The 25,325-nt window shown below is 35.8% G+C and overlaps 4 protein-coding genes across 6 annotated transcripts; 3 read left to right on the top strand and 1 right to left on the bottom strand.

Annotated features, from left to right (window-relative positions):
- The first annotated feature begins 362 nt into the window (after window positions 1-362).
- LOC122319282 (polyadenylate-binding protein 2-like) lies at window positions 363-6,247 on the top strand. The gene is made up of 6 exons (XM_043137276.1): window positions 363-633; window positions 718-820; window positions 2,135-2,205; window positions 4,910-5,101; window positions 5,183-5,304; window positions 5,947-6,247. Exons 1-6 carry the CDS (start codon window positions 502-504, stop codon window positions 5,990-5,992), a joined length of 666 nt encoding a protein of 221 aa, XP_042993210.1. The 5' UTR covers window positions 363-501; the 3' UTR covers window positions 5,993-6,247.
- A 2,814-nt stretch (window positions 6,248-9,061) lies between these two features.
- Window positions 9,062-12,899, top strand: LOC122319276 (glutamate dehydrogenase 2). Its single transcript, XM_043137271.1, has 9 exons — window positions 9,062-9,352; window positions 9,468-9,581; window positions 10,478-10,699; window positions 10,776-10,850; window positions 10,928-11,044; window positions 11,160-11,410; window positions 12,137-12,212; window positions 12,291-12,377; window positions 12,510-12,899. Exons 1-9 carry the CDS (start codon window positions 9,245-9,247, stop codon window positions 12,693-12,695), a joined length of 1,236 nt encoding a protein of 411 aa, XP_042993205.1. The 5' UTR covers window positions 9,062-9,244; the 3' UTR covers window positions 12,696-12,899.
- A 1,542-nt stretch (window positions 12,900-14,441) lies between these two features.
- Window positions 14,442-19,991, top strand: LOC122319275. 3 transcript variants are annotated; one of them, XM_043137268.1, is made up of 8 exons: window positions 14,443-14,873; window positions 15,191-15,330; window positions 15,474-15,573; window positions 15,744-15,842; window positions 16,990-17,337; window positions 18,283-18,375; window positions 18,660-18,866; window positions 19,411-19,991. In XM_043137268.1, the coding sequence occupies exons 1-8, from the start codon at window positions 14,529-14,531 to the stop codon at window positions 19,672-19,674; spliced, it is 1,596 nt and encodes a 531-aa protein (XP_042993202.1). In that variant the 5' UTR covers window positions 14,443-14,528; the 3' UTR covers window positions 19,675-19,991. The 3 variants fall into 3 exon arrangements, with proteins under 3 accessions (XP_042993203.1, XP_042993204.1, XP_042993202.1); XM_043137269.1 differs by lacking the exon at window positions 15,744-15,842 and having other exon boundaries at window positions 14,442-14,873; XM_043137270.1 differs by lacking the exon at window positions 18,660-18,866 and having other exon boundaries at window positions 14,442-14,873.
- A 216-nt stretch (window positions 19,992-20,207) lies between these two features.
- Window positions 20,208-25,011, bottom strand: LOC122319279 (protein ORANGE, chloroplastic). The gene is made up of 8 exons (XM_043137273.1): window positions 24,715-25,011; window positions 24,517-24,631; window positions 23,911-24,027; window positions 23,646-23,732; window positions 23,403-23,479; window positions 21,766-21,893; window positions 20,944-21,080; window positions 20,208-20,567 (listed from the first exon to the last, which is right to left on the bottom strand). The coding sequence occupies exons 1-8, from the start codon at window positions 24,933-24,935 to the stop codon at window positions 20,490-20,492; spliced, it is 960 nt and encodes a 319-aa protein (XP_042993207.1). The 5' UTR covers window positions 24,936-25,011; the 3' UTR covers window positions 20,208-20,489.
- Window positions 25,012-25,325: the final 314 nt, after the last annotated feature.

Genomic DNA, 25,325 nt, shown 5'->3' with positions numbered 1-25,325 from the left:
AGATAAAGAATCTATTGTGAATGCTCTTTTAAGATATAAATTTTTAAGGAAGAGGATATATAGCTTATGATATAAATTCTTGATTTTTAATAATTTTGAGAATATATATTTGTTTTTAAAATCGATAATCTAAAAATGTAAATATAATTTTTTTTCAATGACTAATAATAAAATATTTCTATTTTCAATTTATAAATGATAAATCAGTATAAAGAAATTGCATTTTCTCCCCTTCTATCAATGATAGATTTTACCCGTACACGTTACACCAATTTTTAATTATAATTTTTATTAATAATCCGACCGGATAATAGAATAAACCAAAAATACCCCTTCGATATTTACAAAATCACCGGTTTCAGCTTCGCTCTCCCAAATCCACAATTTGTCCCTTGGCCGCCTGATCCCAAAACTCAGCAACCAAAGAAATACGGAGGGTTGTGGCTGGAAGCTCGCACAGTGCTTAGTTGGAGAGAGCGAGAGAGAAAGACAGAGAGGGAGATGGAGCAGCAGCACGATGAACAAGAGCACGAAGTGTATGGAGGAGAGATCCCTGACGAGGGCGAGATGGACGCTGACGTTGAGATGTCTTCTAGGGCTGAGGAAGACGAACTTCAAGATCCTAACTCCAAGGTTTGCTTTCCTTTCCCTACAATCAATCATTCTCACCGTATCTCGATGGGATGTCTTATGAAATTGAATCTGCTTTGGTGATAGGACTTGGAGGACATGAAGAAGAGGCTTAAGGAGATCGAAGAAGAAGCTGGCGCCCTTCGTGAAATGCAGGCCAAGGTTGAGAAGGAGATGGGCGCTGTTCAAGGTCTCTCTCTTTTACACACACATGATTTCTTAAAGCCATAGTTAATTCTGTAAATGTTATGGTGTGCTTTATGGTCTGGTTAGTTGTCAAGTAAAGGTTGGGTAAGGTAAAGAAATTGAAATCTCAGCTGTATATTGGAAGGGTAAAATGAACTGAGTTGAGCATGACCTAGTTATTTAATTTACTTTAGTGGTTTCTTAGGAGCAGGCATAGGAGAACATCATCTGTAAGATGATGAATATGAAGAAGTAATGTTAAATAGGTTGTCACATCGGGAAGAAATTCCAACTCGTTTTAGATTATTGTTTGCTATTTCTTTTTTGGGATAAATGATATACTTAATTTAAACCTGAGAGAAATTATGAAACACCGAATGCGGACTTAGGCACCCAAACAAGCAAACTCCAAGGCATCTGAAGAACACAACAGCTTGAGCTAAAGCTCGACAACAAACAATTTTGGGACTTGTATAGTAATTCTTTTTTTTTCTTTTTTTTCTTTTTTCCTTTGGTGAACCCCCAGCAGACTTGAGTGTTCCCTTTTTCAATCGAATTTATCACACATTAAAAAAGAAAAGGAGACAGCTTTACCGAATTCAGGGCACCAGCAACATATCTTTATGTATACTTAGTCAAGGGAAAATTGGAAATTGTAAGCTTCTATAGAATCTTGTCAACTCGAGGAGCCCATTAGAAATATTAGGGAAGAGCACAAATGCTACAGAAATCATCAAAAATTAAAGTTTCATCTCACTTGCAGACATTCCATAAGTTGTGACTTTGGCTTTGTTTACATGATTTCTTGATATGAAAAAACTAATTAGGCTTTTTGTGAAATAGAATTGTAATGTTTATATTTTTTCATTCTTGTTTGTATTTAAAGCTTGATCCTAATGGGGAAAGAACCTGAAATAATCATTCTTGTCATGGGTTTGGCATCTAACAGCAGTGCAGAATTTTTGTTAATAATTGAAGGCTTTCTGTCTAGATTGTACTATATAAACTTCTATTGCTACAATTTTGGATGAGGTAATCCATTTATAAGCACAAAAAATGGTTGCAACTCTAGTAAACAAAATGTACACAACAAAAAACAGCAAGAAAAAGAAAAGAAAAGAAACAGAGTCTAGCCTCCAAATGCAGTAGATCTAAGTATTCAATCAATGAATGAAAAGTAATGCAGTCAGTGCAGCTAGATTAAGTACTTTTGAACAATATGTAACATGTATGCTCTACTGCACATTTCCTCTTGTTGTCTGGTGCTGCATTCAGTTTTTTCAGTTAATTAATATGTTCCTTTTGAACATGTTTGAAGATTCATCCAGTGCTTCTGCAACTCAGGCTGAAAAGGAGGAAGTGGATGCTCGGTCCATTTATGTTGGTAATGTGAGGTTCTAAAAATCCATTTCTTGCCCCATATCAATTGCTTTTGTTTTAAATTTTTTTATATATAACTATAAATTTAAATATGTTTTTGCATATTCTTCCCTTTATTTGTTTGATTTTTATGTAGACTGTCTTTCGTTTTTCTACTCAGTAAATAGGAATTTTATGTAGACTGTCTTTTGTACCAGAACTATCCATGTGAATGATGATTGATTGGATTTTCTTTCTTCTGAGCTGTACTGAGTTGAAAGAAGGAATTGTTGATTGAGAAACTACTCAACTGATTAAGCATGTATATCAATCAACTGGATAAGTTTAGTAATGGTGCTTATAGGAATACGAATAAGAATTCTGAGACACTAGACAGTGGGTATTTGATGGAGACAAAGATTAGAGAAATGGGAGAAGGTATAAAAAAGCGAGAGGGAGGGAGGGAGGGGGGGCCACTGTTCTGAATAGTGAGAAGGACTTTTCAAAATTCGATCAAATCGATCGAGAATCTCATCATTGTTAGGTAGGCCAACCGACTGACCGAGTTGGGCTAGGCGTCCATGTCACATATTCTTTCTTTTAGCCAAGAATCCCAATATTGATCGAATCAGGGTGGATCCAATTCATTGGCAAATGAAAAATATACCATTTTAACACTCAAGAAAAAAAACCTTGAAAAGAGGAGGAGTCACTAAGGCCCCGTTTGGATGTTGAGCTAAATTGAGTTCTTTATGAATAGTAGTGAGTTGAGATGGTATAGTGAGCTTTGTGGGGCCTATCTAAGATGAATTTAGATGTGTTTGGATGTTAAAATGAGTTTAGTTGTATTTATGGGAAGTTGAAAAAGGTTGTGGGTCCCACGTGTAATGAGGTGTTGAGTTGAAAAAGGTTGTGAGTCCCGCGTGTAAAGACGTTTTGAATTGAGATGAGTTTAGTGATAGTCCAACTTCCAAACGGGGCATAAGACGAGCTAGGTAAGCAAGCAAGAAGGAGAGGCTAGAAAAGGCGGTGTCCTAGAGAAGGAGGTGGATGTTCCCCCTAGAACTGAGGGAGCAAGGCCTAGGACTGTCTAGTACTTCACCCTACAAGTTCCTGTAATAGATAGTTCCAATATTGCTAGGGCTTAAAAGCGCCTCCAATTCGTTACTAATCTAATGCTGAAACTCAGGAAGAACCCGGTCTAACTAAGACAATATTCATTGCCTTCTGTTTTGATTGGTCTTCCATACGTAATAGACAGATTTGCCTCCACTTCACTACGGTAATTTCAATGGGTGGTGTGGAAGCGCCTAGAACGAGGAATGCCGCTTGCTGTTTAAAAGAGTCTTTATTACATCGGTTCAAAATTGATTACCAAACGAAGCTTTTATTCTGCTGGAGCACAAACTGACACCTGGGCACGGGTTGAGGGATAGATCGAAACAAGTACATGCTTTGAGACACAGGTCCAGGCTAGACCCGGTCTGAGGCTGAGGTGGGAATCCATCAGTGTAGGGTGGAATATCTTGAGGTGATATCAAGTACAAACTGACTGGCCCTACAAGTACTTTGGAAACCTTCTCAATCCTAAGTCTCACTCAGATCCCTACTCCGACCTGGTATGGGAGAATAGAACAAGAGAAGAACATTGAATCAATGTCAATGGGTATGCACGCATATCAGATCCGATGAAAATGAATGCAGTAGAGCAAGGTTGGCCAGGAGGGAGGGAGGGAGGGAGGGAGCACAAGCCCTTCCAAATATCAACTTCAATATCCAAAATGGAGACTATGAATGAATATTTCTTTGTGGTGATTTGAATTAGAAAGCTGAAGAAATATAGGAGGGAGGGAGGGAGCACAAGCCCTTCCAAATATCCACTTCAATATCCAAAATGGAGACTATGAATGAATGTTTCTTTGTGGTGATTTGAATTAGAAAGCTAAAGAAATATATATATTTTTTTAAAAAGAAGCAAATTCAGACTAGATATTCAAGGTTGGAGCTCTTGTTTGTGGATGAATTGTTTTGTAATCAAGAAAAGGGATAAAAGGGAATTGAGTGGAATAGATCAGTTGAGAGGGGGTTGGAGGAATTTTGGAACTCAGCAGTCTGTTTGGCTCTATTGAAAGACCTTTTTTCCTTTGAAGGTGTGTGGGAGTTCATCTGAGTGGTAAGAGAGGATGTAGGTCGAAAGGATTATTGATTAGTTTCTGGTAATTTAATTCGTACTGTGGATGATAAAAGTGAATCAAAAGAGTCAAAACCGTAAAATCGTTTTTTTCTTTCATAGGTAAAACCGTAAAATCCCCTGACGAATTTCACTCAAGACAACTTTTTCAATTAATGATTCTTGGATTTATTGCAATATTGTTTTCATGGAATACTCTTTTCCTGTAACCAATGCCTTTCATCTTCCCAAGTTATCTGTTGTGGTTTGGTCCCTCTCTATTGAAATTTTGGGTTACATGGGTATATTTGAAAGAAATCGAACATCAGGACTACCTTGTACGTATGTACTTTCTCTGATCCATGTTTAATTCGTTAAGGAGTGACTTAGACTTCAATATGTATTTTAAGAATAGTTTCAGTTCTGAATTGTATGATTCTTCATGCATGTGAAAGTGATGCTTCTAAAAAATTATGAAACTCTTTTTTTTTATTGGCACCGGGTGTCCAGAAACAACATCCCAACTAATCCCAGGGGCTGATAATCCTTTATTATTACTTTCAGGTTGACTATGCATGTACTCCGGAGGAAGTCCAGCAGCACTTTCAATCTTGTGGAACAGTAAACAGAGTGACGATTTTGACGGACAAGTTTGGTCAACCAAAAGGATTTGCTTATGTTGAGTTTGTTGAAATTGATGCTGTTCAGAATGCTGTCCTGTTAAATGAATCAGAATTGCATGGTCGTCAATTGAAGGTATTTAAGAGTTTTATGTGTATTTAATTACTCCCTGAAATTACATATTTACTTATAGTGGTGTGTTTTGGCTTTTTATAGGTCTCTGCTAAGCGAACAAACGTTCCGGGAATGAAACAATATAGGGGAAGGCGGTCTAATCCATATTTAGGTTTTCAATCCCGAAGGCCATTCATGCCTGTCTATGCTCCATATGGTTATGGGTAAGCATTAGAGCTTTTACTCAATTGGGATGCTAAAAAGAAGAAAAGACTTGGGCACCAATGGCCGAACACTTTCTCTGAAATTAAATGGACGTATTGTTCATTATATTTCAGTTGGATTATATGTTCCCTCGCTATAATTTCTGAGGGTGTAAAAAGTTAAGCTTTGGGATAGCTGAATTTTCAATCAACGTACTCATGAAAATAATTTTTTCTTGATGTTTTGCTGGGATAAAAGTTCTGGCTAATCGGGAGATGTGGTTTATGCAGCAATTACATCGTTTTTTGAAGGAAAACCTTAACACTTTGATTGGTTTGAATTAGATGGAAACAATTATGCACATAGAAATATAATCATGCAAATCTCTTTTTGGAAAATTGTTATATATGTATGTATCTTGGTTTTCAATTTGTTTTGATTTGGCTTCAGATTCTAGAATGTTTTCTGCAATTTAGAATGTTGCTAGTATAATCTAGCCTTCTGTTTTCTACTTTTAACAGATTTGCCTATTCATGATAAATTTGCATCATTGGGAAGGTAGAAGGCTACCTTCCCCGATCCTTGTTCTACTTTTGGTCCTTGTCACTTACACAACCTTTTCATATTACTCACTCTGAATTTTCATCTGTCCTTGTATGCAGAAGGGTTCCAAGGTTCAGACGACCCATGCGATACAGGCCATACTAATGGTTACATGGTTGATGTAATTTTTTACCCCCCAGAATTCAAGCTTGTAGTGTTACGTTTCTCGTACTATGAATTTTATCTGCTTGGGACGGGGGATAAAAGAGGCTAGTATGCAGATGTTTACTGTAGTCATAATTACCCCTAGGCCGCTATAAGTTCCTCTGCTAAATTTGTAATTTTCAATTCTGTATGGATGAGCTCAGACGTTTTAGAATTCAAATTAATCTAGCATTTGCATCCAGTTATGTACTCTAATTTTGGGCTTTAGAGAGTTAATCATACAAGTTTACTGCGGTATTCGAGCTTTTCCTAGGAACATGACATTTGTCACTTCGGCGTTGAAGCGCCTGCTGTTATAGAGATACTCCGTCACCCAACCAGCGCCGCTCGGCTGTGAGTCTCCTCCATTAACGTGCATATCTTATTTGGAATTGTGTAGGAAATATAGCTTATAAATTAAGTAATAAGTTATGTTATTAAAAAATTATTTACTGTTTGATAATTATATATTTAATTAAAACACTTCCAAACACGTGATGTTTGTTTGAAAATAAATTAAAAAAATATTTTCTGAGATAAAAATAAAAATTATTTGAATTTTTAAAAGTTGTAACCATATCTTTGAAAATTTGAAAATTATATGAATATTTTCGTTTATTTTTTAAAATTCAAATTCATTTTCACATTATTTAAAAGAAAAATTATATTAATCATTTTTACACATTATAAACCATATTTTTTTCTTTTACCAAAATGTGTGATATGTCTATGATGAATAAAAGAATTTAATTAGTTTAAGAAAAATAAAATAAAATGTAGTGTGATGTGTGGAAATGATGAGTAATAAAATTCTATTCAGAAAAGCACATTTGAAGAAAATTTTAAACGTTTTTTGTTAGTTTAGTTGAGATTAAAAGCACTATAATATGTAATATTCAAACAATTTAATTTTTTTTATTAAAAAATTTTTAAAACTATTTAAATATTTTTTAAGACTCGTATCACAATTCTAAAGAAACCCTTAGGACAGATGCCTATCCCTCTCTGCTACTAAGTCTCTAACAAACTTTGTTTTTTTTTTTTATTTTTTTAATCAAACTTGATTGAGAGAGATATGGTACCACAAAAATAACGTGGATGGCTTTAGATTACAAAGTCTTTACATGTTACGTGAATATCTTATTGAAAAAAAAATATGTATTTGTCACATGTTCACGAGACATAGATTAACAAGATATTATTAAAAAAAAAAAACTATATACATCTCATGTAATAAAATGATACACTGAATTAAAAGAAGAAAAAAATTTTATTAAAAAAATAAAAATTTTATGTGCAGTCATTTTTATATACTTTTTTATACACTCTAGTAATATGATTAGTTGTGTATTAAAAAAATTAATCCAACCAATCATATTAGTAAAGTGCATAAAAATAACTGTATGTAATATTATTCTTAAAAATATAAGAATCAGCAACTGATATTAATTTATTTGTTCAAATTGAGTAGTGACATGTTTTTCTTGTCTTTCCAAATATAAATTAACAAATATTTGATTAAACTATTGAGATCATTATGTGAACGTCTGTCCGGATACAAAGTTTGTCAGATATGATTAGGGATTCATGCTGACAATAATAAGATGACTAGGGATAAGAACCAAGATGCGGCATATCAAGGCGCCACCATGCCACCTATTTTCTTTATTTTTTTTTATTTGTTGGTCAGACTTAGCTAGCAGTTCATCGTCAGCCACGTCATCAAAACGCGGCGTAACGGACTAAAAGAGACCTCAGTCTCCGGATTTTGTGGTGAGCTCGTCGAGGGCGCGCCGCGTAACCGCCAAGACGAGATGATTGATTATTGGAGTGACAGTGACCATCAAAAGCGATGGCCTACCACGTGGATTGGATTTATTGGCGTGTCAGCTAAGCCATTCACAGCCTGTGTACAGTTGATATCTCCCTTGTTACGTGGAGATGACAAGGCCAGCTTGGGTGTTTGTCTCTTCGAATCAATGCCCCGTTCCAATATCAATGGCATTCCTTCACTCTTACAACTATTAACCATGTTCCCCCCTCTCCCAAGAAACAACGAATTCGCCTTAAAAAAAAAAACGCAGCTAATTAAATGTAAGAGCTATGTCAGTTTACGAAAAGCATATTGGAATAATAATAGCATTATTCCTTCCAACTTTTCCACCCCTCATTCCTAATAATTTCAAATATGGATAGATGGCGTGAGTTACATGGAAATACATATCTTATTACCATAGGCTAGATGTATTATGAAAATCCCCTATCTATCAATACTTTAATTAGTTTCTATATTTTTTATAATCATAAAAATAATTTAAGTATTGATAGGTAATATGACATTAATAGGGATGAGAGTGGTCCAAGAGTGTAAATAACACCATTCTCTAATGAACAGGATTGGAATATAGGGAAAATTTTGGGCTAATTAGTAAATGTTGTGTAAGCGGATTCATCATGCCTGTTTGGGTTTTATATAATTTATTAAAACCTTTATGTGTAATTATTTTTATGTGTTCTTTTTACACCTTACTAATATGAATCATGCCTTATTTGTGCACCCTTCATGTGGTATTACTGTCATACTAAAAAGAAGGTATTTGAGCATGCTATAGCTACGATGTTTAGAGAGAGAGAGACTGAGATATTCATAAAATTTTCCAAGAGTCCGATTCAATGAAATAAATGTTAAATGTCTATACGAATTCACACCGCACAAAAATATGATTCGGGTAGCATCAAATAGGCAAAACCCATTGAACATTCAATTCGACCGAACAACTAGTCAGATACATACTCATACTCGACCTCGACCTCGACCATCCAGTCTTTTAGGTTGCCATGTCGAGATTTCCAATCCACTCTCGCTCTGTCACCCAACCCTTCTGGTCTCTGCCCATGACTTCTATTTTTTTTTTAATTTCTTTTTAAAATCTCCTTGAGACGGTTTCCATGACCATTCAACGAATGGACACCAATGGCCAATGGATTATTATTCCTCTCCCTCTCCCTCTCCCCCCCCCCCCCCCCCCCCCCCCCCCCCCACCCTATGGCTATATAAAGCCACCAGCCCCAACCCCACTGCACCACAGCTCGTTATCCGTTCCTGTTCTCTCCGATCTTTCCATCACTCTCAGTCTCAGCGATTCCTTTCTTTCTTTCTTTTCAAGTCATTTTCTCCCTTTTTCTCAAACAATCTAGCCATCCGGTCCAACCATGAACGCTCTTGCCGCAACAAACCGCAATTTCCGCCATGCGGCGCGTTTACTTGGTTTGGACTCGAAGATTGAAAAGAGCTTGCTAATTCCTTTCAGGGAGATCAAGGTTCGGGAATTCTGAGTTTTCAGTTCATGGATTTTGTTTGTTTCCCGATGTGTTTTCTTTTTCCCAGAAAAGTTTATATGTGTTGGCGGTGGTGGTGTTGTTTTTGTGTGATTAGGTGGAGTGCACGATCCCAAAGGACGACGGGACTCTGGTGTCGTACGTTGGGTTCAGAGTTCAACATGACAATGCGCGTGGGCCCATGAAGGGTGGTATCAGATATCATCCTGAGGTGTGGCATCACTTTTTTGGTTTCCGTTGAAGCTTGGAATTTGTCATTTTGTCTCTTTTGAAAAATTTAGTTTGTTCCCCTGGAAATTGTGATCGATCGTTGTTTCAGTCTTCAGAAAATCTTTTTATTTTTCTTCTATTTAATTTACAGTCCTTAAAATTATGCCATTTAAACAAGGATTTTTCTTTTGGGGTACAAAAAGTAATAAAAATTAAGCACAACAATAAATCAAGTAAAGGTAAAAGGATTTTCTTTGGACCTTTGGTTGCCCTTTGCAATAGAAAAGTGCAGTGGATAGGCTGTTGATTTCCGTCTTGTTGCAGATCACGGGGAAAACTAAATTATCTCGATTATGTTAATTATGCTAATAACCATTTATTTCATACGCTCTTCCTCAACAAGTGGGCTTAACATGTAAAATATTTATATTTTGTAAAAGGTTGGTGGCTTGAAGGGATTTGCTATTGTCGTTTGTCATCGAGGTTAGCTTGGTCTGGCTAATTAGTTGATGAGGGCAAGATGGAAAATCTTGACATTTTCATGCAATCTCATGGTTCCAGTCCTCAAAACAGATCGTGATTTTGCCACTTAGTAGTAGAGCATTTTGATTTGTCCAGGAGCTAGTCGACCAGTTTGATTTTCTAAATATGTCTAGGACCTTTTGTCAAACTCTTCTGGATTTACATGAACGCCAGTAGGATAAAATGAAATGCCAGATCTCACACGAGCTCTGTGCAAACATTCTATCTGTCTTTCAATTTTTCCCCAAATTTCATGGCAGTATTTTGACCTGCAACCGTTTCGCTTATGATTTATCTTGATGAAAATTGGAGCCTAAGATTAGAACAGATTTGAGTAATTTTTCAGTGGATTTATGATAATTTTGTTTTGAAAAGGTTGACCCTGATGAAGTGAACGCACTGGCTCAATTAATGACTTGGAAGACTGCTGTAGCAAACATTCCATACGGAGGAGCAAAGGGTGGGATTGGGTGCAACCCAAAGGACTTGAGTAATAGTGAGTTGGAGCGTCTCACTCGTGTCTTTACCCAGAAAATCCATGATCTCATTGGAATTCATACCGATGTTCCTGCACCAGACATGGGCACTAACGCACAGGTTTTACGATCCCCACTGAATGTTTAATAATATACATCTTCCTAATCTCTTACATGTCTTAAAACTGTTTGGACAGACTATGGCATGGATTTTGGATGAGTACTCAAAATTTCATGGTCACTCACCAGCTATTGTGACGGGGAAGCCCATAGTGAGTACTTGAAACTGAAAAAACAATAACATTTTTGTTAGATTCTCCGTCTCATATGGTCATACTTCCAATTTTAGGATCTTGGTGGATCACTAGGTAGAGATGCTGCTACTGGGCGGGGTGTTGTATATGCAACAGAGGCTTTACTTGCTGAGCATGGGAAGTCGATTAGGGATCTGACATTTGTTATTCAGGTAGCTTTTTGACATTTTCTGTTCATTATCAATCCTCTCCTAACAATCAAAATTGCCTTTGTAGTCGGAATACTTTAGTGTCTTCTAAACTTTACCATTATGTATAATTTCCTAGGGATTTGGAAACGTGGGTTCTTGGGCAGCTAAGCTAATTCACGAGAGAGGTGGTAGAATCATTGCAGTGAGTGACATCACTGGTGCAGTTAGGAACCCAGAAGGAATTGATATAACGGATTTGCTTAGTCATAAAGAAAGCACTGGCAGTTTAAAAGGTTTCCACGGTGGAGAGGCAATGGATTCTAACGAGCTGCTTGTACATGATTGTGATGTTCTTATCCCATGTGCTTTGGGTGGAGTTCTGAACAGGTTAGAACATTCTGCCATGATTTCTTCCCACCTTTTAATATCTGCAGTACTTCCTGTTAGTAGTTTGTTAATAACTTAATGACCCCCTCTCACAATCTTTTCCCCCTCTAATTGTTTGGGAATCTGAGGATTGTTTATTTATGGAAAAAAAAAAAGAAGAAAAAACTAAAACTGATATTTTGCCAAATAATTTTGTTTTCGCCCATGCAGACTTATGCATGCTGTTACACACTTTCTGTTACTTAACAATACCTAACATGGTCCAGTTGGGATTCAGCCTAGTGGTACTTCTGGTAAATGTAGCCTGAGGTTCAACCAACAATGAGTACGGGATTTGTGGAATTAAGTGTTCTTTATGTATTTGTAAAAACTTTAAGATCAGCACGACCTCTCACTCTGGAGACAAGATATCTTATATGCCATGCGGTGCCATGCTGTATTTTTGTCATTTAATCAAGCAATTATATCACTGTTTTCTATGTTGGAATAAAAAACAGAAGATTAATAGATCCTCATATTTGATTAGATATCATATTCCCCACCACTAAATGTTTTTATATTTGAGAATGTTTTATGGTTGAAAACTTGTTGCTGGTTGGACTGACTGATGTTGTGGCTTTCGTTATTTGTGAGTGGAGAAGTAAAGCAAGATAAGTTGTTAGCCGAATTTTCTCAATGGCTGCATCCCAGGTTATTTGCCTAAATTTCTTTGTTTATCCTATGAAGGGAAAATGCTGCAGATGTGAGGGCCAAGTTCATAATCGAGGCAGCAAACCATCCTACTGATCCTGAAGCAGATGAGGTAAAGTTGCAATATTATTATTATTATTTTTTTGTCTTATATGTAAAGATTCTGATTCATGAGATTATCTTAGTGCAGATTCTATCAAAGAAAGGAGTTATAATACTCCCCGACATATACGCGAATGCCGGAGGAGTGACTGTCAGCTATTTTGAGTGGGTTCAGGTAACAGAGCAGATGTGTTTTCCTTGTGAAATTTCTGATATAGATATAAAAGTAGTTGTCATGTGGGCAAATAGATTCATAACATTTAAGGAAAGCATCGTTACGCGTTGCAATTTTGATTGAATTCTGCAGAATATTCAAGGTTTTATGTGGGATGAAGATAAGGTAAATGAGGAGCTTAGGAGGTACATGACTCGAGCTTTTCAAAACGTCAAGAACATGTGCAAGTTACATGATTGCAGTCTCCGGATGGGTGCCTTCACGCTGGGTGTAAACCGGGTTGCACGTGCCACCCTCTTAAGGGGTTGGGAAGCATAAATAGCTTTGTTTGATTTTCCAATTTTCCCTCTTTGTATCCTCAGATATGTCTTATTTGTTCAAGGTTTCCTTGGTCATTTATAACATGTCTTGTTTTGATTTAGCAGCAAATCTGTCTTGCTAGCCATTGGTTTAGAAGACTCAGTCATATCATTATTCTTGTTACCATTTTCATTAATGTTCGAGATAAATTCCCTCTTTCAATTGTTGTATTTTGAGTAAAAACTTCAGCAATTTAATTTTAAAAAATGCTGCTATTTACAAATCGACAGTATCAGCACACTGCTTAAACTTAAGACAGATCTCACGTATATTTCGAAATTATTTATTTATAGTGTGGAGTTGAGATGCTTTGCTTACATTTTCACAAACTATAAAAGTCTATTTAATAACAGTTATGATAGTAGCCAAGCCGACAGTATACTTTCACAAAATATTTTATAATTATATTTTAAAATAAAAATATGTAACATATTTTATAATTATATTTTGAGCAACACTACTTATCATTCGTTTAACTATTATCTTTTCATTATCTCATAATGTGATATTAAATGATTGAAAACTATTTATTATATTTTACTTGTAAGCTTATCATTTAGGTGCGGTTTGATAATGAGTTGAGATAAAAGTTGAAAATTAAATAAAATATTATTAGAGTATTATTTTTTAATAATATTATTATTTTGTAATTTAAAAAAGTTGAACTATTTATTATATTTTTTGTAAAAATTTGAGAAAATTGTAATGATGGATAATATGAGATGAAACACTTATTGTATGTAAATGGAGGCACATCAAGAGATGTTGAGAGAATATGATAAAAAAGATGATTATTAGATTTTTTATTTTTTAAAATAATAATATTTTTATAAAATGAGTTTTCTTTTGTGAGATATTTTATAAAAATATCTTTCATTTTAAAACATAATTATGTAAAGAATAATTCTAGATACAGTTTTAAGGTGTACAAGTCCTATACACTCATTTTGAAAAAAAAAAAAGGCTTACCATTTTTTTTATATAAGTTCTAGATTTACTCACTTTTTTTTTAAAAAATAAAGGTGGCTTACATATTCTAAGACTTTAAATTTGTTATTTTTTATTCAATATAGAAGTCCTATATTGCACATCTCTTCTTAATTAATATATAATTTATTATTTTTATAATTTTATTTTAATGCTTAAATATGTATATATTTAAATAATAAGATAAAAATGACAAATTTGATTGCAAAGCTTCTTGTAGCCTAGCGTGTATATTATATATCCTTTATCAGATAACGTCCGTTGCCAATTAAAAAAAAGATAATGCTAAAAGCCATCGATGGTGGCTACTTTTTTTTTTTTAACTTAATGATTTAAAAATGTTTTTAAATAATATTATGAGTTTCTAAAAATATATATTTAAAAATATAAAAAAAATGTATAAAAAAATAGAAAAAAATGATAAGTCTATTCGTGGTGGCTTTTGTCTCGCTGCAGAAGGATCCTTTCAAAAACAAAAGAATAATGACAGGTTACAATCCACTTACTACCCATCTTCTACTATTTTTATATTTAATTTTTTATTTTACTTAAGAATTAAAAAAATGAATATTAATAAAATTATATATTTTTTAATTTTTTTAATAATTAAAAATGTTAAAATTTTTTTTAAAAGAACATAATAAAAAAATTTAAAACAAATTATAGATGTAGGTGGATAGTAATAGAATAGTAATAGGGTACAACCCTATCACCTCCCAAAACAAAAACAAGCTCATTTTTACTTTCACTGGAACGCTCAAAAAAGTCAATTAAAGGCTGTCCCTCCTACTCTCTCGGACTAAAATGGCAACAGCGTCTCCGCCATCGCCGCCTTTACAGGAGAACGCCGACGCTGACAGCGACAGCAGGCTCCGGGAGGCCGAAGACCGCCTCCGCGAAGCCATCGAGGAGCTCCAGCGACGCCAGCGCAGGGCAGAGGCCGCGCGGGGCCCTCACCGTCACCAGCACCATCAGCATTGTCCGCCCTGCGACCACGCCGCCGAAGAGCCTTCGTGCGTGGCAAACGCCATCGGAAACCTCTGCCAGAGCTTCCTCCTCTCCTACGGCGTCCGCGTCGGTATCGGTATCCTCCTCCGCGCTTTCAAGCTCGCCCGCCGCCAGTCCTACTCCTCACTCCTCGATCTCAAGGTCAGAATCCTGCTTTCACACTTTCGTGGTTATCAGCATTCACTGTGTCCTTTCGTTGTCATTGTTGTGTATTAAATTGCCTCTTGAGTGATTCCTAATGAAATTGGTTTCAATTAGGGATTTTGAAATAGAAAAATATGTTATTAATTTGAAATCACGACTGCGTAATGAAATTCTTTGTAGAACTTGTCTTCTTATTCATGATTTTGTAAGCTGCGCCGTAGAAGTACTATCCATTAGCATTTTTTATGTGTTTGTGGTGGTAATTGTCAAGAATGTTCTCAAAGACGATGTGTGACATGCCTATTATGTTGCAGCAACTGGTCTCAGAAAAGGATTTAATAGTAAGAGAGGAAGCATGCCGTATCGGTTTATTTTTTGGTGGCTTCACTGGATCTTATCATGCCCTTAGATGTTTGTTGAGAAAGTTGAGAAAGAAAGAGACGCCATTGAATGCGTACGTTGGCACATAGAACACTATTATTTACTTATTTACATCTCGTGTCGCAATTAGTATTTTTTTTTTTTTTTTTTGGTTTTACTTTAAAATGCATTAGTCATATTTCTTATTCCCGCCTTTGTTTAAGGTGATGAGAGCAGCATTTTAGCAGGTTCAGTTGCTGGTCTGTCTATTTTAGCCCTAGAGGATTCTAACCGGAGGCGCACACTTGCTTTATATCTTCTTGCTAGACTAGGCCAGGTACGTCAATAAATGCCATATGGCATAATTAATTTTGAGTTGCTCTCTGACCCTCTGAAGGGTCATTAGTAGTTTTTGTATTTTTAGCTTTTTGTTTTTCCCCCTTTCTGCGTGTGTGCTTCTGTTTGTGCATGCATGCCAGTGTAATGGTCGTTTTCTCATCTAATCAGTGTGCTTATAATTCGGCAAAGTCTAAGAACAAGTTTCACCTTTGGGGAAGCCATTGGAGGCATGGAGATTCTTTGCTCTTTGCTTTGGCATGTGCACAGGTACCATAAAATTATTATTTTTTATTCTTGGAAAACTGTAATTAACTAGAGAAAAGAAATTTCATGCTGGTTGTGCCTGCCTACGGCCTACCTGAACCCACTATACAATTGTGGTTGAAATAGCTTTCGACTAGAAGTACAGAAGAGACTATGATTGATGAACAAGTCCTACCAAATGATTGTGATTTTTGTTGCTTTAACTGTATTATAACTAAGCAGGATGGTATTGATGTCGCCTGTGGAATTAGTTTATGATGGATGAAGTAGACAAATGCTGTGTGGCGAACCTGTCTCTATGATATGGTGAAATCAGCCATGATTTCATGGAAGAGTGATGGCTGATTCACTAAAAAACTTGTCCATGATTTTAGCCTAAGTTGTAAGCAAATCAGTGGTAAGCTGAGAAGAGAAGAAAGTAGTTCATGGTTGTATTTATTTAAAGTTGGGAGCATCAAACAGTTGGTGAAGTTTTTCTTTCTACGATGACAAAGTACTGCAACTGTGCTGAAAGAAGGAATTTGCATAGACTTGCTGAAGGTGCAGCACAGACAATGGTTAGGTTGGAAAGGATATGGATTGAGGCAGTGTGCAAGTTCGTGTCTACTTTGGCTTTGTGAACAAGTGTGGAATAGGAAATCTCATATGTTGAGTTGATAAAATTACCATCTAGAATGAATACCATCCAAAAAGAACTGAGGGCTAGTTTGGTATTGCTGTAACTTTGCAAAGCAAATTTGAAGCAATTACTGTGCACACAGTGCTGCCATTTTTTGGATAAAAATTGTTTAGTAATTTATTTATTTTTTACAAGTGGCGGCATGCAGTTCCATTGCTTTGCCAAGTGTTTGGCAAATATTGTTGTAGAAGTGTTGTAAAGGTCCACTCATTCAACTGATAACTTGTGACACAAGTTTGAGTTTGAGTCTGAGTATGACTCGACTCAGCTCATCGGCAATCTCAATTGACTTGTTCTATGGTATTGTTTACTTTTAAATTGATGGTCATTGGCAAGCTCATTCAACTTCATAAACAATCTGAAATTCTGGTTTTATTTAACTAACATTTTAACACTTGATCAGAATTTGATAGGGATTTTTATATTTCAATGAGCTTACCTTTATCTTATTGATTGATAAACTCATTTCAGGTTATGTATGCCTTTGTAATGCGCCCTGAGAGCTTGCCAAAATCATATCAAGACTTCATCCAGAAGACTGGTCCAGTTGCGCAGCCTGTATACAAGGCTGTAAGGGACAGTTGTAGAGGTTACCCTGTGGATGTGTTCTCACTCTCCACTTACTTATCTGACAGAAGGAATTCCAACTATGGAAAGTTGGAAGAGTTTCCCTCCATTGTTCCTTGTTCAGTTATTCACCCAGACACAAATTCGTGTTTAGCTCACAATGCAAATGCTACATCAGCTACATTCAGGAAAACATTTCCACTTTACTTCTCTTTGACCTTTGTACCATTTGTTGTTTTGCACCTACAAAAGGTACCTTCTTCACATAAGCTTTTATGTTACCACTACTGTAGCTCTACTGTTCTAGCCGCATGTTTTTTCATTGACAACACCATTTCTGTTATCTTCCCTACATTGATTTTACCACATACTATCAGTACTTCAATTGACAGCACTGTCTAACCCTCAGTCATCAACGCTACCATTCACACATTGCATATAACTGTCTTCATAGACATTATTGGCCAATAACTAACTTATCTAAAAAGATATTTCCATTTGCTCTGGGCTGTACTGGTAGTGATAAATATGCGTTTATGTTCTGCTACTGACAAAAATGCTTTTATGCTACACGGATAAAGATGGCCCTTGTGGTTGATTTTGTTTTATTCTGAACCTCCTCTGAAATATAGCAATTCACCCGCACCTATGTAATGATTGAACCTCCATTGATTTTGTGCACTGCTTCAGCATGAAGAATGTAGCAAGTAGTGATTTTATTCAAACTATAATTGTAGAAAGTGGATTCCTGTATTTCCAATCCCATTTGGCTTATTTCCAAGACATTAGGGCTCCCGGTTCTGAAATTTCTTAGCATGTAGTTTATCTAGATGACATGGCGGCTGGGTGTGACCCCCCCATTCCTTCTTTCTACTGTGGTTCCATATGTCTGATGTATGAGATTTGGCATCTTTTTTTTTTCCCCGAGATCATGCTAGTGAACATGCATGGTATTCATGCATTTGGTTGTCTTGTTCGTCATGTTGAATTCTTTTTGTAGATGTCTTTCATGTTAGGATCTTGTGGTGGTTGATTTAGATGTGCCATGGTATTCTGAATGGAAACAGAACAGATTAGCATTGTTTTGATTTCAATCTGCATCCACGGGAAAGGTTTTTCTTTATTTGGGAGAGCTATGGATGACATGTTACATGTCTGGAAAATATTGTTAATTTTAGTTGTATGGTGCCGTTGTAGTTCATGGATGCTCCTGCTCGTACCTGCGGGCTTGCTGTCAAGGGTTCTGTTCGCTCGACAGCATTTTTGTCAGCTTTTGTTGGAATTTTTCAGGTACCCGTAGTACTCATTGTTGTCCAAATCAATGGTTAAGGGACTGTTTGGATTCAGAAACCATCTCATCACATCATTACAACATTTTCAAATTCACACACAATAAACAATTCAATTTTTTCAAATGTCAAAACAATAATAATATCAAAAAAATAATATTTTAACAATATTTAATTCAACTTTCAACTTTTATCTAAAACCATTTCATCTCATCTCACTATCCAAACAGCCCCTAAATCTTACATGATTATGTTCTTAGTCTTGTGATGCTTGGGTGATGCAAGGGAGTCATATGTATGCATAGAAAAGTCGCATCAAAAGACCACAAGCTTGTATATTGGGTTGCAGGCGGTGTAGCTGCTCTTTCTGTTTTACTGGAGAAAAAAGCTAGACGTAGTGAACTTGCTTTATATGTTCTTCCACGAGCTGGAGATTCATTGTGGTATATCTTAGTGAACCGCAACCTGTTTCCAAATTTTAGGAATGCTGAGGTATTGCCACTGGTACCATACTGTTATGATTCTTCTGAAAGCATTTTTTGCATTGTTTTGGGAAACACATTTCAGATTCTGGTTTCTGTAAAACAGTTAACAGCCTGAGCCGATTCTAATCTGAATCTGAATCGAGGTTGTTTCTGGGGGCCCACATTTGACGCTTGCTTTCTGTTAGTGTACTTTTTCTTTAAAATTTAGTTAAATCCCTGGTCATACCAAAAAGAGGTTCCTTGGACTTTATAAATCGAGAAATAATATTTACAGTTGTAGAGTGCGTAAGTGCCGTGCAATTCCTTTAAAAAAAGTGAGTAAACACAGGACTCACATGAAAAAAATTAGTTTTTTAATAGTGAACTCCACTCTTTTTTCAAACAATTGCGCACTTCATGACTGTACATAGTATTATTCACAAATGGGAGTTTCAAACTGGAGTTTTCCATGATCATCAGCACACCAATTTGGTTGGCTTATGCATGTTGACAATCTTTTATTTGATAATATGCCAGGCATCTAAAGTTGACACTTACAAAAAATGTGACAGGTATTTTTATTTTGCTTCTGCATGGGAGGCATTATGTACTATTTGGAGCATGAACCAGAAACCATGGCTCCATTCCTGAGGGGCTTGATTCGACGCTTCCTCGCCAGCAGAATTAGCAGTCCTGGCCTTTCATCAAATCGTAATGCTTCATACACTCATTTGGAAACTCTCGATGCCATGAAGAAACCGAATTTGCAAGAGGGTCGGCCAGATGAAGGTTCACCTTCTCAGAAATATAATCTTGAATCCATACAAGGGCTATAAGTTACTCATAAGGAATTGAGGTTGGTGAGTGGAATATACCTCTTCCCTTTTTACTCTCCAACAGTTTTATTTAAAATCGCTGTTGTGAGTTATATTTTAAACGAAGGCAACGGATGTCGAATTAATAAATTCTCAGGCTGAATTTGTTTTGAAAGTTGAATTTAAACAAGTTCATTCTGTATAGACTATAGAAAGTCTGTCTGGACGGACTCTGGACGTGTAATTTTTAATTTTTTTGGTTTGTTAAACGTGTCAATTTGAAAATGCACGGTAGCTTGCTAGCGCTTGTCATATAAATGGATGAAAAATTAGACACAGATCTAAATTTCTTGAAGATTTTCAAAGCATTCATTATAGAAAGTGAATGGAGGCCATGAAAGCCACTCACATCCACCACCTCGACAATTTTCTCACAACCAAACTGAGCTGAAACAAAGTGATAACACCTTTCAATTATCTCCTATTCGTATCTATCCTCCTTCCCATCAACTTAAAACAGTCTATGAATAATACTTACAGATAAAAGCTTGGCATGGTATAATTCTTGCTTACTATATATACTCTTTACAGAGGAATGTTAGTTAATTCTCGATGGTAGAAGACAATTTATGCGCAAGATGTCCATAGTCACCGTGTTATCAACAAATACTGTATTGGTTTCTTCTGAACATTGGTGGCTCAAGCTCCATTTCCGAACATTATGTACTAATGGTTCTCGATAGCATAAATCTTGCTTATACTCTTTAGAGGAATGTTAATTCTCGAGTGCAAGAAGACAATTTATGGGCAAGATGTCCATACTCGAAGATGCAGCTCTAGTCAAAAGGATCAATCCGAGGATCATGTTCACTTGCCATTGCCATTCCAGTACATAGGCACGTGGGGCACATAACCTGCCAAATTAAAAACGGGGTTAAAAAACTGGACGTGATAGTTCAAAACATCCACACAAAAAATGGTGAGTACTGAGTTTATGTCTGTCTACAGTGTCATATGAACAGAATGATGGCTGAACGTGTTTTTCTTTGATTCCATTTGTTATTGGGGAAACCATAAAACTTCCCCAACTAGACTATATCTATCGAGAAGGTCTATCGATGCTACGTGACCAACATCATATCCTTGATAGTTCCATTTTCCCAAAAAAAAAAAAAAAAAAAAAGAAGTTGCATCACTTTTTCTTTCAATCTTATGGGCGAGAAAATCTACATCATGAAATCTCAGTCAATATAGCAAAAGATATTAAGATCAAGTTGTTTAATATCTAACCTTTCCAGCTCCTGAACAATTTGAGCATCTTTCTGTTTTCGGGGGCGATAGAGGCTGATCTCCACCACGGACTGTTGACACTGGTTCAATGAGAACTAGCGCTCCAGTGCTTGAACAGCGAGCGCAAGCAAGATATCCTCCATCAATCAATTAGAAAAATATAAGTGTGTATTTCCAGACAGGGTATATAACCTCAACTCACGTTTCAAAAAAATTAATTGTTTTGTAACTGTCTTAACGAGTTTTAAATGTTTGGGAAGGTAATAGAGTAACATTACTTATTTTTTCAACTAAACTATGAAAATAATTTAACTACAATATTTCCAGATTAAAAATATGTTACAACATTTATACCAAAAACAATAATTATTATGCTTAAATAAATATAAAAAATACATCCTGAAAAGTCACAGACACTCATTGCAAATAAAAGCCAAGCCATTAGGTCAATTGAATCACAAGATTTCACCAAACAATTTAATTCTTTACAAGGTTTGATTAATAGAGAAATAAATGAAAAAGAAAGTGAGAGGACCGTTCAATTCATTATAATGTTCTCATTTCTTTAAATAACCAACCCTAATTTGATACATTACAGTGGGTGGCATGAGATGAATATGCTTAACTTTTTCTAAAATTTTGAACAAATCCAAAGTCAATAAAAAAATTTGATGGGGGGACAATGTCCCCCCCACAAATATACGAGGCTCCTCCACCTCTGGCTCAGATATAATTAGCACAACCATCTCAAGCATATATAGAAGACGATAGTGAAAAAGTAACTAGGAATAAGCATTTGGGAGAGGATTCAAACATTGATACCAGTTCCAAGACAATATTTGCATCTTTTATGCTCCTGCAGTTTTACATTGTTTATTTCAACTACCATTAATGCTGAGATGACCCCAACTGCTCCTCCAGAGAATGATGCCACAATTGGATCAACCAGACTGCAGCATGTGACAAGAAAGATGGTTGATAAACAAACTACAAACAGCATTGTATTGCCACCATTTACAATATTCATACAAATGTAGATAACATGCAGCTAATTTTGAATTGATGACTAAAATTCCAGATCCCTGTAAATTATAACTGTTTCAGTTCCAAATTCAACCCAACCTTGCCAACTGAATTGAATGTGCTTTTACAAAGTTTGAGGTTTTGGACAAGAAAATACAATAATAGAAGGAAATAAATCAACTCTTTATTGTTAGAGTTTCAAAGCTTTGATCAACCATCTTAGGAATTCAGTGATGAGTTACCTATCAAAAGAAAAAAAGGTATCCAGTGATAAGTCATCTTGTACCCCACCCCATTTTTTTCATCTTTGATTTTCTTCATGAACACTTACTATGTACCAATTCTTTGGGAAAAAAAGACGAGTTCAAATTTTCAGGCAGTGGTTGGAGAAACTAAAATTTAATATATCTAGACAAAATTTGGAAGATGGTGGACCACATGGTGTCATACACAAAACAGGTTCACTTAACTTTTTGAAAGTCCGCTTGTAAGAAGTTTAGGCCAAAAGAAGTTTAGAGGGATAACCAACAGAAAGCTCTCTATTAATGACAACAAAACTACCCTTCATTTGATATAGAGTTATAAAAGAGTTCTGAGAAAGTTGTAAGTTAATCATTTTCCAAATAATTTTCCCTTATCCAAGCAAAACACATAAAGTATCACAGAAAACCAGGAGTATGCTTGACTCTAGTTTCCATCCCTCCAAAAATCTCTCAGATTGGAATAATATTCTAAAATATGTAATTACGAAACATAGATTTTTGAAATAGTACACCATAACATCCATAATTGTTTTCATTCAATTAGCACTTAAAAAGTGACATAATTTCAGTCCTTTTATAGGTCAGAAAGATACAAAAGTGCATCACTAAGAAAACCTAAAAGGAGCTGGCTGGAAGTACTAACTTCTAAACAAGGTGACACTTGACATCTTACATTAACATTAATCATGCAGATTATACTCCATTTGCAAAGTGCTTGAAATTTCTTCAATTTTGAGATATTCCAAACTACCTTTCACTTTAAAGTCAATTCATATAATATTGATCACTTTCCTAACTTGTGCTTTACTTTACTTGAAAACGATACCTTTTTCCTAAGGTGGACAAACATTTTGGGACTCAGATTACAAAAGGAAAGAAATTGATTTGTAGGATGGTGAATCAAGTTTCTAGGCCACCTATACAAGGCACTGAGGCACTAGTTTTGGGGTTGTGAACTTTATTTTTTTTACATGTAATCAAATAGTTTAATGAAAAAAGTAAAAGACATGGCCTAAGTACACAAGACATATACAAGAGTAACACCTAATTAGAAATAGAAGGGTTCATGAACATGTTCGTGGAAAAGTTTAACATATACAAGCAGTTGCAAATCAAACTCAAACCAATCAAAACTTGTAATTGACTGATAGGAGACCATGGTATAATTTGTACCTCAACTGCATTGGTAGATGCATACTTCGGATAAAATCTTCATATGATGTGCCTCCTATTCCCAACTTAAGCTCCAACTAAGATATGACAGGGGAAGTATAAAAGGGAAATAAAATTAAGATGCCAAAAGCATATTTCCCAAAAAACCATGAAGTCCAATTGTGATATATGCATAAAATGATAATCCATAGAAATGAACCATTGATTGAATTGATCATAACGTTTAGTGCAGATATAACTTACAGTGGGTGCTAGGAGGCCGCCAAAAATTATAATCCCGGCAATAAGAGAAAAACAGGAGGCATAATACAGCCTGAGGTTTGCTGAACTCTGCAGGCAATATATTGATTATCTACCACATGATCAACATCTTGAAGGAGAACACTTTAATTTTTTTGAATCAATAACAAAGAAAATATTCAGGTAAAATTGGTTCATTTAAACAAAATAGGCAAATTTAAAGTAATTAAAATATGTAGTCACCATAGGAAACTATTCTGGAGCTTACCAAAGGAGGCAAAAATGGAATGAATGATGGAAAATTAGGAAGTTCATTCTCTTGAGCTTCCTTGAAAATTCCAAGTTCTGCATTTTTAATCCTCTGTTGTATTCTCAGCCTGCGAACCTACGCATTTCGTAAGGATGCCAATCAAAAGAAAATGTCATCGGATATGAATGAAGTTAAAAAGAGGCAATTTATTCTCACTCATCATCTGAACTTTACTGAGGATAATAAATAGGATGTTGCACAATTATTTGTTATTTATAAATAGAAAAATGGAGCTGAATTATACCTAGAAATATTACGGAAATATTGAAAAAAAAAAACAAAAACAAAACAAAGAGCGGATAGCAGCTAATAATCATCAGATGTTAAATTCAAATCAATATTAAAAATTACAAAGATAAATTATAGCAGAAAAATAGCAACAAACAATAGTTTTACTTCTTCCATCGGGACCCAAGGGTGGAGCAGACAACAAATAAATGTATATTGTTGCTTTTTGATAATTTTGATAATTGTCTTTTATATTCAAAGTTCAATAGTGTCACACCATACAGCTGTGGAAGAGAGAAATGGAATCCGTTGTCTGATCCTGACTCACTGACTCACCTCCTCCATATGCAAGAAAATCTTGTTCCGACGACTACGAATATTATCCTGAATCTCTTGCAATTCCATTTTGACAAAGTCTTGCACAGTTTCAGGGCCTTCTATTATACAGAATCTGAATCAAAGACCACAAACGAACAAAAATGAATCAAAATCATCTCGAGCAGAGAGGGAGAGACACAGAGAGAGAAAGAGTACCCGGAGGCGTTCTTGTCGGTAGGATCGGATTCTATGGAGGCAGCAAATGAAGAAGAAGAAGACGATGAAGAGGAGGATTCGGGGTAGGCGGCCCTGGGTCGCCATCTCGTGTGGAGCTTAGGCTTTACATCACAAAATTTGGCGCTCCAATGAGGAAAACTGTACGGTAAAGGCGGCTTTACTGGGTACGAGACTCCCAACACTCGACCCGACCACAGCATCGTCTCGGAGTTTCGTCTGAACTCTCCCACTCTCTCTGTAACTCCCTTGATTCTTTGTGGTACAAATATATTTTTTAAGGCAGTGAAGTGGTCCGGAGAGTGTGCTACGTGGAAGGGGTTTGTTGGTTGGTTTCCTTCTTTTTGGAAAATGTAATATGGATGTTTTGAGTGGACTGAGTTCCGTTGGATCCAACCACAAGATCCAATCCAACCCCACGATCATGTCCTTATCCTTCATCTTGGCAAGTATTCTATGTTGAGAAAACTCTGATTTCTGTTCTACGTTTCTCCTTCGGATATTTGTACTTGGTGTTTGGAATTTGGAAAAAGTTATTGGGTTGATTGATGGAAATTTATAAGATTTATTTTATTAGTTTTTTTTTTAATTCA

Source organism: Carya illinoinensis, chromosome 8 (assembly GCF_018687715.1).
Source record: "Carya illinoinensis cultivar Pawnee chromosome 8, C.illinoinensisPawnee_v1, whole genome shotgun sequence".
Taxonomy (NCBI): domain Eukaryota; kingdom Viridiplantae; phylum Streptophyta; class Magnoliopsida; order Fagales; family Juglandaceae; genus Carya; species Carya illinoinensis.
Note: the sequence above shows the minus strand (reverse complement) of the source record. Positions and strands in the feature narration are given on the sequence as shown.